The 17,385-nt window shown below is 47.8% G+C and overlaps 1 protein-coding gene across 10 annotated transcripts in view; it reads right to left on the bottom strand.

Moving 5' to 3' along the window:
- PPFIBP2 (PPFIB scaffold protein 2) overlaps positions 1 to 17,385 on the bottom strand; it is a 246,930-nt gene that overhangs the window by 127,975 nt on the left and 101,570 nt on the right. For all 10 annotated transcript variants that reach the window (XM_075927828.2, XM_075927829.2, XM_075927832.2 and 7 more), the window contains exon 3: positions 2,063 to 2,277. In XM_075927828.2, coding sequence (XP_075783943.2) covers positions 2,063 to 2,277 — 215 coding nt within the window. The remainder of the gene's footprint in view (positions 1 to 2,062; positions 2,278 to 17,385) is intronic.

Below are 17,385 nucleotides of genomic sequence, written 5' to 3'. Positions count from 1 at the left end.
CTCTCCACTCCTGATTTAACTCTTCCTCACAAAGAAAGTAGGCAAGGAACCTTATACAATTCAAATTCTAGCCCTCCATTTTGATTGGTTCTCTCAGCCCTCTGGCCAACACCCTTGCTAGCTACCTGATTTTAACCCCTTAGTCACCAGGTGCTGGTCTGCACTCCTGTCCATTACATCTCTCATTGAGAACCTCTCTGACACAGCTTTTGGGGCTGTCATTTCAAGAATGTTTTGTGCATCTGAGTTCTCAGGAGTATTTCTTTCTGTAATGTGTTCAGCCATTTCATACAAAAGGAACCACAACAAATTATACCACAACCATTTATGTTATTACCTTTGGGATATGTTTTAAAATTGCAGAAATGTCAGCAACTTCAGAAGCATGACTCCACGTCGTCTTTCTGCAGCCTCAGGAACCTTGAAGTTCCGAGATCACAGACTGAGCAAGAGCAGGAAACTTGTGGTATGAGCTTGTGGTCTCACTACTTTTACTACTGCAATCAGTCTGTTTTTAGAGCCTTTCCAATAACTCCAATAGGTTCTGAGTCAAATTCATCTCTACATGAACAACCAAATCACAACTAATCTTTTTCATAGCAAAGGGTTAAAGTAGACACTGACAGAATGCAGGTAAGCAATGATGGGCATAAATTTTAGTAGTTATGTTCCTATTTTGGATTTGCACTCTATAAAAAAACTAAGTTCCATGCATTCTACATACTTACATGTATAGCAGACACTCCCAAAGAGGCTGAAGCTACAATTGGCTTAGATTAAAAAATGAGTGGATTTAGTGCTTTGTGACAGGTAGTTCTATTTATTCATAGAATAGTTATAGCATAGGCGATAGTTATTAAAGTTTCCCCTTCATCACCCTCCCAATGTACTTCAATAAGGACCTGGAGGGGGAGAATTCCATGGCCCTGTCTATTTTAGTAAATTTTGTAGCCACTGGGAGTATCAATGGCAAACATGGTATTGTTCCACTAATTGTAAGCTCTTCAAGGCAGGAATTTTTTTTGTTATCTTTGTGCACAATGGGGCTGACACTTATAGGTGTTGCTGCAATACAAATAAATAATAATGGTGTAGTGAGCGCTTGGTCACTTTAGTTCAAAAAGATCGGAAATAGTCATAATAGGGTTAAGCGACTCAGAAATAAGAACCCCTGCAAAATCTAAGGTGAATTCTGGTTATGGATTTTGCTAAAGAGAAAATAGTTGATTCTCTGTTCTTATTTAGTTACGGACCTTTGCATAGCTGGGGTTGGAAGGTGGGGAGGTTTCATTTTATGGTGCGGGGAGCAGGAGAGAGAGAAGGAAGTGGTGGAAAGTTTAAAAGTGCTTCCTCTGCCTCCATGCCTCCCTGGAGAAAAGCAATTGAATCAGAAAGGTTGTAACTGGATACAGAACCTTTCATAAGAACATAAGGACATAAGAACGTCCACTCTGGGTCAGAACAAAGGTCCATCTAGCTCAGTGTCCTGTCTGCCAACAGTGGCCAATACCAGATGCCCCAGAGGGAGGGATCATAAAAGGTAATCCTCATGTGATCCCTCCCCCGTCACCCACCTCCAGAGAAACAGAGGCTAGGGACATCATTCTTACCCATCCTGGCTACTAGCCATTGATGGACCTAACCTCCATGAATCTATCTAGCTCTTTTATTAACCCTGTTGAAGTTCTAGCCTTCACTGCAACCTCTGGCAAGGAGTTCCATAGGTTGACTGTGTGCTGAGTGAAGAAAAACTTCCTTTAATCTCTAGTCCCGCATTCAGAATCTGACTATATGCAGTGGTACGTGCTTCGTAGGCAGCTAATGTGGAAGACATTAAAGGGATCTTGTATGCTCCAGGCTTTCTACATTGTGGTGCCCTCACTCTCCACAGCATCCCTTTGCTAGCCTAATATAGACAGCTTGAGTACACTAAGTGTTCTAAGGGCTAAAACAGAAGTAGATCGCTGTTAGTTGGATTCCAGGAATAAAACAACTGAACCATGAGATACAGGAGTCAATATTATTCCACAACCAGATGGAAAAGTTGTCCATGATGACTCACCAAGTTTTTCTCCAGCCACTCCCGAATACATGTTGCTGTATTCCCTGGTATCTGATTCCGTAACGCTTCTTTCTCTTGTGGATCCTCTAGCATTTCTAGTGCCATCTTCAGGTCTTCTAGCAGATGCAAAATTTGGAATGTGCCCAAATAAACTGATGGAGCAGGTGACACGATGCCATATATGCCATTTGCATACTCTGTGGCTGCCTTAGTACCTAATATAATAAAAAGAGGGAGAAAAGAGATATGTGAATATAATTCTATGATACTACAATAGCTACTCTCTAGATGTTATTCTATGGGCATTATTAACAATTAAAGAAAAGATGAACATGACATCTTTCCAATAGCACTTACACATTTTGGGGTTAGTTGTCATTTAAATAGACAAAGAAATGTCCCATTTCGGAATGAAATAGAGGTGTTACACTTTAAAAAAATGAGTTAATCATAGATTTGTTAACGCTCCATAAACACAAACCAGAACATGCCCAAACCACCTGGATTTATCTTTACCAATCGTTAGATGTCACAATATTGCTGAAAGACCCTAACCCTATTTCTCCTGTATCTGCTGTATTTTAGCAAGAAATCCAGGTGAGAACAGGATTTATAACAATGATGACAGAAAAACTAAACTTTGGCAGGAAAAAATCATAGTTAGCTATACAAGTCTGGTGCATGTAAGCATGCAGGCAAGGCTGGGGGGGCAGCTTTGAGAGGTGGGAGGTAGTGAGCAGGATTGACCCACAGATCCTGCTCGTTGTAACTAGAGGTAAATAGGCCCTTCACACTGGCCACGGCAGTGCATGGTGTCCCAATGCGTGGAAATCAAAGGGACCATGAACTTGCTGTCTAGTACTGTAGGTAGCATATGGATGAAGTGTAAGTGAAGTAGGCTTAAATACTTGGTTATACTAAATCTTCTATTAACTGGTTTTGTATTGTTTTGTGCTGTACTAATTGTTTTAGAATGTATAGTATTTAATGTTTAAATTATATAGTAATTGTTTTTAAGGCTTGTAAAACGTAAACAACTATATTAACTGTTTAAAGCTTGCAATAAATAAGACAGTAGTTAAGTCTCTCTGGGTATGTCTACACTACAAAGTTAGTTCGAACTAACGGACGTTAGTTCGAACTAACTTTCATAGGCGCTACACTAGCGCTCCGTTAGTTTGAATTTAATTCGAACTAACGGAGCGCTTAGTTCTAACTAGGTAATCCTCATTCCACGAGGATTAAGCCTAGTTCGAATTTACTAGTTCAAATTAAGGGCTGTGTAGACCCTTAATTCGAACTAGTGAGAGGCTAGCCCTCCCCAGGTTTCCCTGGTGGCCACTCTGGCCAACACCAGGGAAACTCATCTGCCCCCCTCCCGGCCCCAGATCCCTTAAAGGAGCACGGGCTGGCTACGGTGCCCGTGCCAGGTGCAAGCCTGCCAGCACCCAGCCAGCAGACCCTGCACCTGGCACGGATCGAGCCACCCACCTGATGCCTCCCAGCCCTCCCCCTCTTCCCGGGACCAGGCTGGCAGCTCCCGGGAGCTTGCCCGGGACCGCAAGAGGCGGGCACCCGCCTGGGCTAGTGCGGACATCGTGGACCTTGTCCATGATCTACGCACTAGGCACAGGAAAGTGGCCGGCTAGGGCAGGAGAGCTGCCAGCCTGGCCACCCAGGAGCAGGTGTGCATGAAAATCAAGGGGGTCCACTGAGACCCCCGACCCTGAGCCCTGAGCTTACAATGGCTGTACTGGGTCAGACCAAAGGTCCATCTAGCCCAGTAGCCTGTCTGCCAACAGCGTCCAACCCTAGGGACCCTGGAGGGGATGGACCGAAGACAGTGACCAAGCCATTTGTCTCGTGCCATCCCTCTCCAGCCTTCCACAAACCTTGGGCAGGGACACCACTCCTACCCCCTGGCTAATACCACTCCATGGACCCAACCTCCATGACTTGATCTCACTTCCCTTTAAACTCTGTTCTAGTTCTAGCCTTCACAGCCTCCTGCAGCAAGGAGTTCCACAGGTTGACTCTTTGCTTTGTGAAGAACAACTTTCTGTTACTAGTTTGAAGCCTGCTACCCATTCCTTTCCTTTGGTGTCCTCTAGTCCTTCTATTATGGGAACTAATGAAGATCTTTTCTGTATGCACCCTCTCCACCCAACTCCTTCTTTTAGAGACCTCTATCCTGTCCCCCCTCCGTCTCCTCTTTTCTAAGCTGAAAAGTCCCAATCTCTTTAGCCTCTCTTCATATGGGACCTGTTCCCAACCCCTGATCATTTTAGTTGCCCTCCCCTCTCCCAGCCTCTCTCTTCCCCTCTCCCACCTCCTTTTCCCAGTCTCTCCCAGTTTTGTTCAATAAAGACAGATTCCATTTTTGAACACAATTGTCCTTTATTTTGTACATCAAGAAAAGGGGCTAGGGAAGGGTTAGTGGAAGGAGGTGAGGGAGGAATGGGGTATGAGCCCCCGATGAGGAGGACTGGGCTGTCTCTGCGGGCTTCTGGGGATGGAAGCTCTCCTGCAGCCCCCCAATTGCCCCCTCTCCCCAGATGGCAGCCTGCGGCAAGTGCAGCCGGGCTGATGGCCGAGTGCTGTGATGTGCCCAGTGTGGGTAGTCCGGGCAATCCAAGCCAGGACTGCTTTGCAAGCGGGGCACCCCTGAGAATTGTCTGTCCGGGGTGGGGGTCGGGACCCTTTAAGCGCAGCCCTCGGCTAGCCTGAGACAGCATCTCCACGCTCTAAGTCCTCCTCTGATGCCCTGCCGGCACTGCTTCCGGCCATCCTTAAGCCTGGTTCAGGGTCCACTTAATGTGGACATGCTAGTTCGAATTAGCAAAATGCTAATTCGAACTAGTTTTTAGTTCTAGATGCGTTAGTTCTAATTAGCTTAGTGTAGTGTATACGTACCCTCTGTAGTCTCCTGGTTTCCCTCAGATCTAAAATAAATCAAACCACACAACAATTTCTACCCTTTGTTTTCTGTCTTTTAACCAGTTATCAATCCATGAGAGAAACTTCCATCTTGTCCCATGACAACTTACTTTATTTATGAGACTTTGGTGAGGGATCTTGTCAAAGGCTTTCTGGAAATCTAAGTATACTATATCCACTGTTATCTTGTTAGTCTTTGAAGTGCTGCATAGTCCTGTCAGTTGAAGAATGACTCACTAGGTCAGGTGATATAGATCTTAGACCCATGCCTACAGGGTTGATGAGTCAGAGCGTTACTTTTCCCAGCCACATGGTGCAAGGACAGACAGAGCTGGTTTCTTGCAAACAGAGGCTACACTCACTAAGTCATCAGGATCTGTTGACTAGCAGAAGACTCCTGAGTGGTCACCACTCCTAGCATAAAGCTTCCTGTTCCTGCCATACCCCTGTCTGAAGAACTAGTATCTAGGCCAGCTACAGATCAGACCTCTGAGACCAAGTTCCTGCCTCCACATTGGCTTTTCCCTTCTTGCACATTACCGTGGCTCATTCCTGCTTCCTCATCCTAACTCTAGTTATTGACCCTTGGCACAACTGTGACTCTGTCTCTGACCTCTGCTGTGACTTCTGGCTCTGACTCCAGATTAACCCTTGGCATGGCTTCTAAGTCCGACTCCAGCTGTGACCCTTAGTGGGACTCCAGACTATGCTTTCGAGGAGACCTCTGAGGGAAGGGGTCAGTAGACCCGATCAACAAGAAGGCACGAAATGCACAGTGCTAGGGATCGGGGGATCCATGACCACCACTTCCAAGAGAAGGAGACATGTGGTTGTGCTCAGGGACTCCCTTCTAAGAGGATGTCCAGACTGGGAAACTTAAGAAGCATGCTGCTTGCCTGGAGCTAGAATTCAGGATGTGACTGAGAGTCTTCCAAGACTGATCAAGCTCTCAGACCATTACCTCTTCCTACATCTCCACGTAGGAACCAACAATACAGCCAAGAATGACTTGTAGGTCCCTGCAGACTACGTGGTGCTGGGAAGGATTAAGGAGTGTGAGATACAAGTTGTGTTCTTATCCATCCTCCTTGCTGAAGGAAAAGGTCCAGGTAGGGATCGACGAGTTTTAGAAGTAAACGCTTAATTTGTAGGTGGTGGTGGAGAGAGGGCTTTGGATTCTTTGACCATGGGATGCTGTTCTGGGCAAAAGGATTACTAGGAAGAGAGGAGATCCACCCCAGGAAGAGAGGGAGGAACATCTTTGTGGGCAGGCTTACAAATCTAGTGAGGAGGGCTTTAAACTAGGTTCATCGGGAAATTGTAAACCCTGAGGTAAGTGGGGAAGTGGGAGACTAGGAAGAAACACAAGGAGGAAGGTGCAAAAGAGGAGGACCCCTGATTCGTACTAAGGTAGGGCATGCAGCTAGTTATCTAAAGTGTCTGTACACCAACGCAATAAGCCTGGGAAACAAGCAAGAAGAATTAGAAGTCCTAGCAGAGTCAAAGAACTATGATGTGATTGGAATAACGGAGATTTGATGGGATGACTCATGTGACTGGAATACTGTCATGGAAGGGTATAAACTGTTCAGGAAAGACCAGCAGGGGAGAAAGATGGAGGAGTTGCACCGTATGTGAGTGTACATCTACACAGCAGTGTTATTTCAGAATAATTAATGTTCCCCCAGGACAGTAATATGATTGCTCAGGGCTCTAGTATAAAACGGGAGAAAAGACTGTCCAGAGTCTTTGGGTTAAGTGCTGAGTGGGAGCAACAAGGGTGATGTTTTGGTGGGTGATGTTGCACTTCCTCAGATCTGCTGAGGAACAAACCCAGACAAAGGGAGGGCTGGAGCAGTATTGCTTTTGGGGTTGTTTATCGGTGCAGACTCTTAAGGGTAAGTTGATACACACACACACACACACACACACACACACACACACACACACACACACACACACACACCACATCACATCACATCACATCACATCACATCACATTCATGCTGCCAGTTTAGAGGCAGGCTGCAAGTATGGTGTAGATTACTTTTGATTTCGCTGGTGGCTGGAGTACTGGCCAGGAGTCAGCTTATCAGAGACTTGACCATGATGTTCCTTGGGAGATCCCTCTGGATCTGCAGGAGGCTCTACCTCTCCCAGGCAGTCCCAGGTTTCTGCTGTGATGTTACATTTTTTCCAAGAGAGATTTTCTGGCTGCTTCTCAGTTAATGTATCTGCTTGCAGGGTCTTTGTTTGTCTTAAAAGGTCACAGATCCTAAACTGCCTTTTTGCTGGGCATTGATATAATTAATATCATTCACGCCTCACACACATTCCACCGGCCACATACATATTCATAAGCAACATGGTTTCTCGGCAAAATTGGGCCTCATGGCCGTGAGTACAAGAAATGGCATTGTTTGACATACTAAAGATAACATATCAAAGGCATGATAAAAAGCTTAACATAAATTATGACTAAGAAAGCAAAGGTCAGGGAAGAAGGGAAAAGCAGAGTATGTCCGGTTAGCTAGACACCAGTGGAGAGCGGCGGGGCAGTCGAGTCCGACTGGTTGCAGGTGTCTGATATAGATCACCGTGTCAGGTAGATGAGGTAGACGAGGCTTTTTTCAGATAATTAACAGAAGCTTCCAGATCTCAAGGCATGGTTCTCATAGGGGACTTTAATCACCCTGGCATCTGTTGGGAGACCAGTACAACCATCTGACTGCAGCATCCTGTCCCCAGTGCCATGCAGGTCCCATGGTCCAGTCCCCATCTGGCCACAGGAAGGACTTGTGGCAGCCCCCCTCCTGCTTCAGCATGGAGAGGCAGGGAAGCCACTCTCCAGCTGCTGCGGACAGAGGGGAGTTAGCAAGCATAGCAAACAGGGGGCACAGCGCCCTAGTACACCTAAAGAATTAAACCACAATGCACCAAATTATTTACAGAACACAGACTCTTTGACGATGCACTTAATTCCTTTCCACACACTTATGTGTAGTTCAGCACAAAATACCAGAGATCTGGCTGGAAACAGACACCAGGATGTAAGTAGTTCATATGCATGTGCTCTAGAAGAGCTAAGCAGAGAAACAGCTGGGAAAGACAGCATAGCAAGATGGGAAACAAAGAGAACCAATCTGACTGAGGACCTCGGCTATCAGGTCCCGCTCTCCACTTGAAGGAGTGTTAGGAAAAGGTGAGACTCAGGTAACAGATCCCAGTTATTTCCTCTCCCATTGGACTGAGTTAGGGTTACAAGGTTTATAATCTTGTCACTTTTAAATTTTTCATGTGACAATACAGCAGATGAAGAATCGGTTAATTCTATTAGAACAAGCCAATATTTGTTGTCTCCCCGTTTACTTCCAGAATGAACTGAGGGTGGAATCTTTCCAAAAAGATCTTGATAACCATGTGTCTGGTGATGGTAGGTGTGACGGGGTGAGGTCACAGAAGACCCTTTGCAGGTACTTCCCAGACTGCTGACAAGACCACTGACACTCACTCGCCTTCCCGCTCTCTGGGACTGCTCACCACCCAGTCCTGTTGGACCAGATCTCCTGGTCACCCCCCGCCAAGACTCAGAGCTGAGGTCACTGCTGCCTCCCACTGTTGCTACCCCTCCTCGGGGGAGCAATACCAACACTGAAACATTTCAGGTCTGAGGAAAATGCAGTTTTGGGCCCAGATTCCTGGGATACCACTCCCCAAATGGGATCAAACTCCAAATGAATTATTTAGGCAAGCCCCCTTTGACAATGAAAAGGTGAATGTGCACACTGATTGCTCCCCCAAGTAACAATTATTTACACTGGGCTTGATAGAAAATAAAAGTGATTTTATGAAGTACAAGCTGTAGGATTTAAGTGGTTATGAGAACAGGCAGAGCAAAGTAGACTGTAAATTTAAAATAACAAACACCCCCCCCCCAAGCCCCCGCTTAGGTAATTCTAACATAACACTCAGGCTTATTACAAACTCAGCCTGAAATTGTTCTTATTCCAGCTAAGCTTCCATCCCAGGGAAGTTCCTCTCCCTGAGGTCTCTGGTTCATCCTCTTGGATGTGCCATGGCAGCCAAAGACAAAGAAACTGCTAGCTTCCCATCGTTTTATAGATTCCACTTTGGGTGGGAATTCTGTTTCTACATTCCCTAACATGGAAAATTACTTGGTCAGACTCTACCAATTGGAGCGGTGGGAGTATCACATGACATCCTAGGACCAACCACTGCTAAGACTTACAGGACAAAAGGGACTGTTTACAGGTGACCAGACATGGAGGGCAACACCTTTGGTGGCTTGCATTTGCGCATTGAAAGCCATAAACCATGCCACACTGTGTGTGTCTAACTTTACATAGAAGAATGATATATACACTAACGACGTTAAATTGCAGTTATCGGGCTAATTGCGTAGTTGGTACAATTTCTATGGACTACACGATTAGTCAATAAGGACTGCTCTGCAGAGCCACAGGGGGCATAGCTCCCGGAGCTGCCTCAAGCCAGGACTGAGCTGTCACAACTCGTGCTGACTCTTGGAGCCACCTGCGCTGTGGCTCTGCATTTTAAATGTTGTAAGAGCTGCTGCTGAGGCCAGCAGCTCCTGTTTGCAGCAACCAGGACTGGCCACAGTCAAGGGATGCTGCTGGAGCAGCCCCTGTCGGCGGCTAGGTGAACAGAGACTGACTGGTGGCAGCAGCCCCTGTCCTCGGCAGGGTCCAGCTTCCCGCTGGGATCCCTGTGGACAGGGGCTGCTGTGGAACAGCCTCTGCCCACAGCGAGCCTTGGACAACCATGGGCAGAGGCTGCTTTGCAGCAGCTTTCCCTATCCTATCTCCCCGCCCCGCGCTTCCTCTGGCTTTTAAGCCGGCTCCCCGCAGTACCATCTCCTGTTCCCCCCTTGCTGCCTCTTATACTGAGAGCAGCAAGGGGGGAGAGAGGGAAGCGAGTAGTTGACTACTCCCTAACATCCACCAAAATAAGATATATGGATCCAAGAGACTGAAACATTAAGTTTCATAGGGTACATGAGGTGTCTTCTCCAAAGCGTTTTCAAGTTATGCATATTGGTATTCATAAGTCAACTTCATAAAGCTTGCGGGGGAACTGTCACAGTAGGGCAGGAAATTAGATATTTCTCTATCAGGGATCTTGTCTCAAAAGTCATTGATTGATGGCATTTCTCCTCTCATATTCCTATTGTTTAATATGTGTTCTCCCTTGCACTTTCAAAAGACCATTATTGTATCTCAGATAATCGGAGTCTGATGTGTAAAATTTGCACTGCACAAAATTAATTAAGGTCTGAGGCTGGAGGGTGCAGATAATTACACAGTAGTTGGAAAACACAAAGGATAACACAGAATACAAAAATGATCACCTTCAACCGCAGTTACTGTTGGATCAGAGTAATTGTACATCCAAGAGGAAACTAACAGCTCGTTATTTCAATTACTCCATTTCAGTCACTATTATTTCAATGCACCGGTTGGGTAAAATTCTGTAATTTCTGTTTATTACTAGCTGTAAAACGTTACATATCTTTGCCACAGAAAAAGGTAAAATACAAAACTTTTTCTTCTCTTTAAAATACTGAGTGTCAAAAGTAGGATGGAAGGTAATAAAACATTAAATAACAGCATGCTGGGAAAAGATGGAAAAAAACAGATACAAACAACTGTCAGAGTTCTATACACCCATCAGTTACGCATCGTTCACCACATATTTAAAAGCAAAGTAACAAATGATTACGCAAAACAGTATTAAGTGTTGTGAAGGAAAGCTGTGAATTCTGTTTGATTTGCAAAAGACTATGTGGTTAGCTTTGATGTTGTAGGAAAAGATATTGGACTACAAATGAACCCAGTGATAAAGTGTGGTCATTCAAGAGGTAAAGCCACTAGGATATACTCTGATTTCATAGGCTGATGAGGGATTTTGATATGGAACTCACTCCTACATGCACTTACTTTAGAATTCAAAATGACAAAGAAAGTTACTGGCATGTTTCATATACTGTTTTTTTTTTTTTTTTTTTTTTTGAAATTTTACTTCAGAGGACTAAGCTGGGTTGGATGACAACAGACACAATACCTGCCAGATGGAGAGCCAAACTCAATTCTTTCTATAAGAACATAAGAACGGTCATTCTGGTTCAGATGAAATATCCATCTAGCCCATCATTCTGTTGTCCAACAGTGACCAATACTAGGTGCCCCAGAAGGAATGGAAAGAACAGGGAATCACCAAGCATTCCCACCCTTGTCACCCATTCCCAGCCTCTGGTAAACAGAGGCTAGGGATGCCATTCCTATCCATCCCGGCCAATAGCCATTGATGGACCTATCCTCCATGAATTTATCTAGTTCTTTTTTGAACACTGCTAAAGCCCTGGTCTTCATACCATCCTCTGGCAAGGAGTTCCACATGTTAACTGTTCACTGTGTGAAGAAAAACTTCCTTTTCTTTGTTTAAACCTGTGTTCTATTAATTTCATTTAGTGACCCTCCTCATTCTTATGTTTTGAGAAGAAGTAAATAACTTTTCCTTATTCACTCTTTCCACACCAGTCATGATTTTATAGACCTCTATCATATACCCCCTTAGGCCGTGTCCACACTCAGGGGTTCTTTCAAAAAAAGTAGCCTTTTTTCGAAAGAACTTCCCCTGCGTCCAGACTCAAGCCGCGTTCTTTCGAAATTAAATTGAAAGAACGCGGCTTTTCTTTCGACGGCGGTAAACCTCGTTTCACGAGGAAGAACGCCTTTTTCGAGGGAGATCCGTCGAAAGAACGTGAGTCTGGACGGGGGGAGCCCTTTCTTTCGAAATTATTGGCCTCCAGGAACAAGCCCTGGTGGACAATCTGGGCCATGGGTTGCACGTCTGTGGTTCCTGGCTGCAGCCATTCCTTAAAGGGACAGGCACCCTCACAGCCACTTGTTGCAGACAAGGAGCCAGAGCACACGGCGACCTTGCTGCAGCATGTCACAGCCCCAAGAGCGTCCTGGCCCTTCCACAGAGCCTTCTGGGGACCCAGCCAAGGGCTCCAAGCGCCGGGCACCATCCTGGTCCGGCGCAGAGATCAAGAGCCTGCTGGAGCTGTGGGAAGAGGAGGAGGCCTTACAGGCCCTCAAAAGCCGGCGGCGAAACGCCGACATTTATGGCCGCATGGCTGAAGCCCTGGCCCAGAAGGGCCACTACCCCCGCACCCAGGACCAGGTGCGCTCCAAAGTGAAGGAGCTGCGGCAGGGCTACGCCAAAGCCAGGGAGGAGAGCTCCCGGTCTGGGGCAGCCCCCCACTACTGCCCCTACTACTCCGAGCTGGACCAGATCCTGGGTGGCAGTGCAGAAGCACGCACACCACGGCGGTTTGTGCAGTCCGGACTGGCAGACCCGGTGGTGGACGCTCCAGAGCGGGAGCTACAGCAGTCTGGAGACGAGGACATGGGCCCAGAGGAGGAGGACACCGAGGAGACGGCGACCCTCACCCTGGAGCCAGTCACCCAGACCTCTGAGGCCTCCCAGGCGTCATCTGGCGCGGGAGAGGAAGCAGCAGGTGAGTACAGTGAGTTTGTGTCACACCCGGGGGGGGGGAGGTAGGTGGGTGGGTGCACAGTGGGTGATGCACAAGGGAAACCTGTCATGCTCAGGCTGATGCCCAGGTCACACACACACACACACACATACACACACACACAGTGTGACCTTCAGAATGTCTGCTTCCCCTGTCTCAAGGGAGAGGGCATGCCCTTTTGGACAGCTGTTGCACACATGACTGATTGTGATAGAAATGTAGCCGTGTTACTCTGATCTGAGGAAGTGGGTCTGGCCCTGGAAAGCTCATCCCCTAATAAACCATCCTGTTAGTATTTTCAGTGCTACAGAGTCCAGTTTATAGGACTGATTGTGTCTTCTTCTTTTCCTCCACAGCCGGACCAGCCGTGGAAGAGGGCCGCAGCACCCCAGCCCCACCTCCATCTCCATCTCCATCTCGGAGACATGGGAGCCGCAGACACAGGCGTGTCTACGCCGACATCCTCCGGCAGCACGTCGAGGCTGTGCAGGAGCAGAACGCCATCCTGCTCCAGAGGGCGGAGGCAGAGGAGCGGTGGCGTGATCGGCTCATGAATGAGCTGGTCCTGCAGCGCACGGTGCTGTACGCCACCCTGAGGGAGGTCAGCGGCTTGCCTGCTGCTGTGCCTGGTCCTGCTCCTCCAGCACCCCATGACCCCACCCCACCAAACCCCCCTTCCACAACAGCAGCCCTTTCCCCCCTTGGACCTCCCTCTCCCCCAGCCCCCCCAGCTCCCCAGCCCCTCTCTCCCCCTGGCCCTCCTCTCCCCCAGGCTTCCACGTCCCAAGAGCCCCCCAGCAGCCAGCCAACCGACAGGTGTATCACCCGATCCCGTAGCCGGGGAGCACCCCAAACACGAGGCCCAGCCAGGAAAGGGAAATCTGCCAAGCCCCGTTCAACCTGATCCCCTTCCCCCCTCCAGGTTTCCAGTCCTCTTCCCTCCTCCAGGTTTCAATCACCCCCATCACCCCAGTTAAAGCAAAAACAAAGGGTTAAAGGAACTGTTTGTTTATTGTATATAGTTTGGCAACAACAAAAATGAAAAAAATTTTTGTTATGTTTGCCACATTGTTTGATAATATGTACAAAATTATAAATAAGTAAAGAGAACATTTTATTTTGAAACACACTCTGGTGTAAGTGATGTGTCCAAACTGGGTCAGGAGATGGGTTGTGGAGGGAAGCTTCTATTGGGGGCCAGGGCCCAGTCCCCAGGCAGAAGCCCCTCAGTGCACTCAGTGGCCTCCACTGGAGAATTGCTCCCGGAGGGCCTCCCGGATGCCAACTGCAGACCGGTGAGCCTGGCGGATGGCAGCTGTCCGGGGCTGGGCAAAGAGCCTCTCCTGGGCATCAGCAGCTCTCCCCCACCCTGGTAGGAAGGCCTCCCCTTTCCTCTCCACGAGGTTATGGAGGACGCAACACGCGGCCACCACCTCGGGGATGTTGGTCTCCCCCATGTCGAGGCGTGTGAGCAAGCACCGGAATCTGCCCTTTAAACGGCCAAACGCACATTCCACCTGGTTGCGAGCCCGGTTAAGGCGAGCATTAAACTGCTCCTTGCTCGCATCCAGCTGTCCGGTGTAGGGCTTCATCAGCCACGGCATCAGGGGATAGGCGGCATCAGCCACTATGCACACCGGCATGTGCACATCCCCAACCGCAAACTGGCGATGGGGGAAAAATGTTCCTGCCTCGTACCAGGTACAGGTACGAGTTCCTGAAGATGCGGGCATCGTGTGCCCGCCCTGACCACCCAACACAAATGTCCGAAAACTGTCCACGATGGTCGACCAGGGCCTGGAGGACCATAGAAAAGTAGCCCTTTCTATTGATGAATTGGGCTGCTCGATGGGGCGGTGCACGGATGGCAATGTGTGTCCCATCGAGTGCTCCTCCGCAATTGGGGAAGCCGAGGGCAGCAAAGCCGGCCATGACGCTGTCCAGATCCGGTAGACAGATGAGCCTGTTGAGCAGCTCCGAATTGATGGCCCTCACCACCTGCAGAACGAGACAGACAACAAAGTGTTAGAAGGGGTGCCTTATGTCTTAGGAGGAGAACCCACCGCCCACCTTCCCTCTCAAACAAACAGCCCGGGAATCCCCTCCTCAGAACCCCCCCCCCCCACAATTCAGGGTGAGTGGAGGAGCTCCCTCCCACTCCCACTCCCACTCCCACTCCCACTCCCACTCCCACTCCACTTGGCCCTTCCTGACAGTCTCCCTTCCCCCCACCCCAAACTGTGACTGTCCCCAGACAATGACTTACCTCCATCAAGACGGCCCCGACAGTAGATCTCCCCACGCCAAATTGGTGTCCCACGGAGCGGTAGCTGTCGGGGGTTGCCAGCTTCCAGAGGGCAATGGCGACCCTCTTTTCCAGGGGGATGGCGGGCCGCAGGTGGGTGTCTTGCCGTTGCAGAGCAGGGGCGAGCCAGGTACAGAGCTCCTGGAAAGTGGTCTTTCTCATGCGGAAGTTCCGTAGCCAGTCTTGGTCATCCCAGATCTCCATCACGAGCCGGTCCCACCAGTCAGAGCTGGTGTCAAACCTCCAAACACGCCTGTCCACGAAAAAGTTCGGAGGCAAGGGCAGTGTGGCTGCCGGACGGGGGAACCCCTCGTCCCTCTGGTCTGGGTCCAGCTCGGGAAGGAGCCTCATGATTGTCTCACGAAGATGCAGCAACAGCTGCAGTATGGTGGTGTGGGGCCCTCGCCTGCCCAGGGGCAGCTCTGGCTCCATGCCACAAATAAGGGTCTGCAAGCAGAAAAACCTCAAAAGAAAAAAGCTGCTGGGGTGTCCCAGGAAGCTGAGCACTCCAAAGCAGCACTGCAATGCCTTGCAAAATTCCTCAAAGGACAGCAAAGGCAGCTGCAGGAGCAGAGCAACGGGTGTTCAGGAGTGTCCCTCTCACCACGCGTCTCTGCAAAGGGCAGGCAGGCAGCACCCGGAAGGAAATGCTGCCCCCATGCCCTGGCAGAAGCAGTTCCGGGTGGCTTTCAATTTCGAAAGAGCGTCCGGCAGTCTGGACGCTCTTTTTCGAAATAGCGGATCGATCTTTCGATCCGCGCATTGTAGTCTAGACGCGCTCTTTTGAAAGAGCCTCTTTCGAAAGATGCTTTCGAAAGAGGCTCTTTCGAAAGAAGCCTGCAGTCTAGACACAGCCTTAGTCTCTGCTTTTCTAAGAAGAAAAGTCCAAGTCTTTTTAATCTCTCTTCAAATGGGGCCTGTTCCAAACCCCCAATCTTTTTCTTGCCCTGTTCTGAACCTTTTCCAATGCCAATATACCTTTTTTGCAATGAAGTGATCACATCTGTATGCAGTATTCAATATATGGGCATATCCTGGATTTATATAGAGGCAAAAAGATGTTCTCTGTCTTATTCTCTATGATTTTTTTAACAATTTCTAACATTCTGTTTACTTTTTTGACTGCTGCTGCACATTGAGTGGATGTTTTCAGAGAACTATCCACAATGACTCCAAGATCTCTCTCTTGAGTAGTTGTAGTTCCCATTATTTTGTATGTATAGTTGGGATTATTTTTTTCCAATGTGCATTACTTTGCATTTATCAACATTAACATTTATTTTCAATTTTGTTGCCCAGTCAACTAGTTTTGTGAAATCCTTTTTAAGTGTTTCACATTCTGCTTTGGTCTTAACTATCTTGAGCATTTTCATATCATCTGCAAATTTTGTAACCTTGCTGTTTAGCCCTTTCTCTAGATCATTTATGAATATGTTGAATAGAATTGGTCCTAGTATGGGCCTCTCTAGTACACCACTAGTTACCTCTCAAACCTCAAAGCTTACCATTTATTCCTACCCTTTGTTTCCTGTCTTTTAACCAGTTATCAATCCATAAAAGGACCTTCCCTCTTATCCCATGACAATTTACTTTATTTAAGAGCCTTTGGTGAGGGACCTTGCCAAAGGCTTTCTGGAATGTAAGTATACTATATCCACTGGATCCTTCTTGTCCACATGCTTGTTGACTCCCTCGAAGAGCTCTACTAGATTCTTAAGGCATGATTTCCCTTTACAGAAACCATGCTCATCTATGTGTCTGACAATTTTATTCTTTATTCTATAGTTTCAACCCATTTGGCCGGTACTGATGTTAGATTGACCCATCTGTATTTGCTAGGATCACCTCTAGAGCCCTTTTTAAAGATTGGCATTCTTAGCTATTTTCCAGTATTGGGTACAGAAGATAATATAAAGGATAGGTTACAAACCACAGTTAATAGTTCACAATTTCACATTTGAATTCTTTCAGAACCCTTGCATGAATGCCATCTAGTCCCAGTGATTTAGAATCATAGAATCCTAGGGCTGGAAGAGACTTCAGGAGGTCATTGAGTCTAGCCCCCTCCCAGCCCAAAGCAGGACCAACCCAACTAAATCATCCCAGCCAGGGCTTTGTCAAGCCGGGACTTAAAAACCTCTAGAGATAGAGGTAACCCATTCCTGTACTTCACCACCCTCCTAGGGAAATAGTTTTTCCTAATATCCAACCTAGACCTCCCCCACTGCAACTAGAGACCATTGCTTCTCATTTTGTCATCTGTCACTACTGAGAACAGCCTCTCTGCATCCTCTTTAGAACCCCCCTTCAGGAAGTTGAAGGCTGCTTTCAAATCCCCCCTCACTCTTCTCTTCTGTAGACTAAATAAGCCCAAATCCCTCAACCTCTCCTTGTAGGTCAAGTGCTCCAGCCCTCTAATCATTTTGGTCACCGTCCAGTGGAACCTCTCCAATGTGTCCAAATCCTTACTGTACTGGGGGCCCAGAACTGGACACAATA

The sequence above is a fragment of the Pelodiscus sinensis genome, chromosome 5 (genome assembly GCF_052426305.1).
Source record: "Pelodiscus sinensis isolate ZL-2025 chromosome 5, ASM5242630v1, whole genome shotgun sequence".
NCBI lineage: Eukaryota > Metazoa > Chordata > Testudines > Trionychidae > Pelodiscus > Pelodiscus sinensis.
This window is presented reverse-complemented; position numbering and strand designations above follow the sequence as displayed.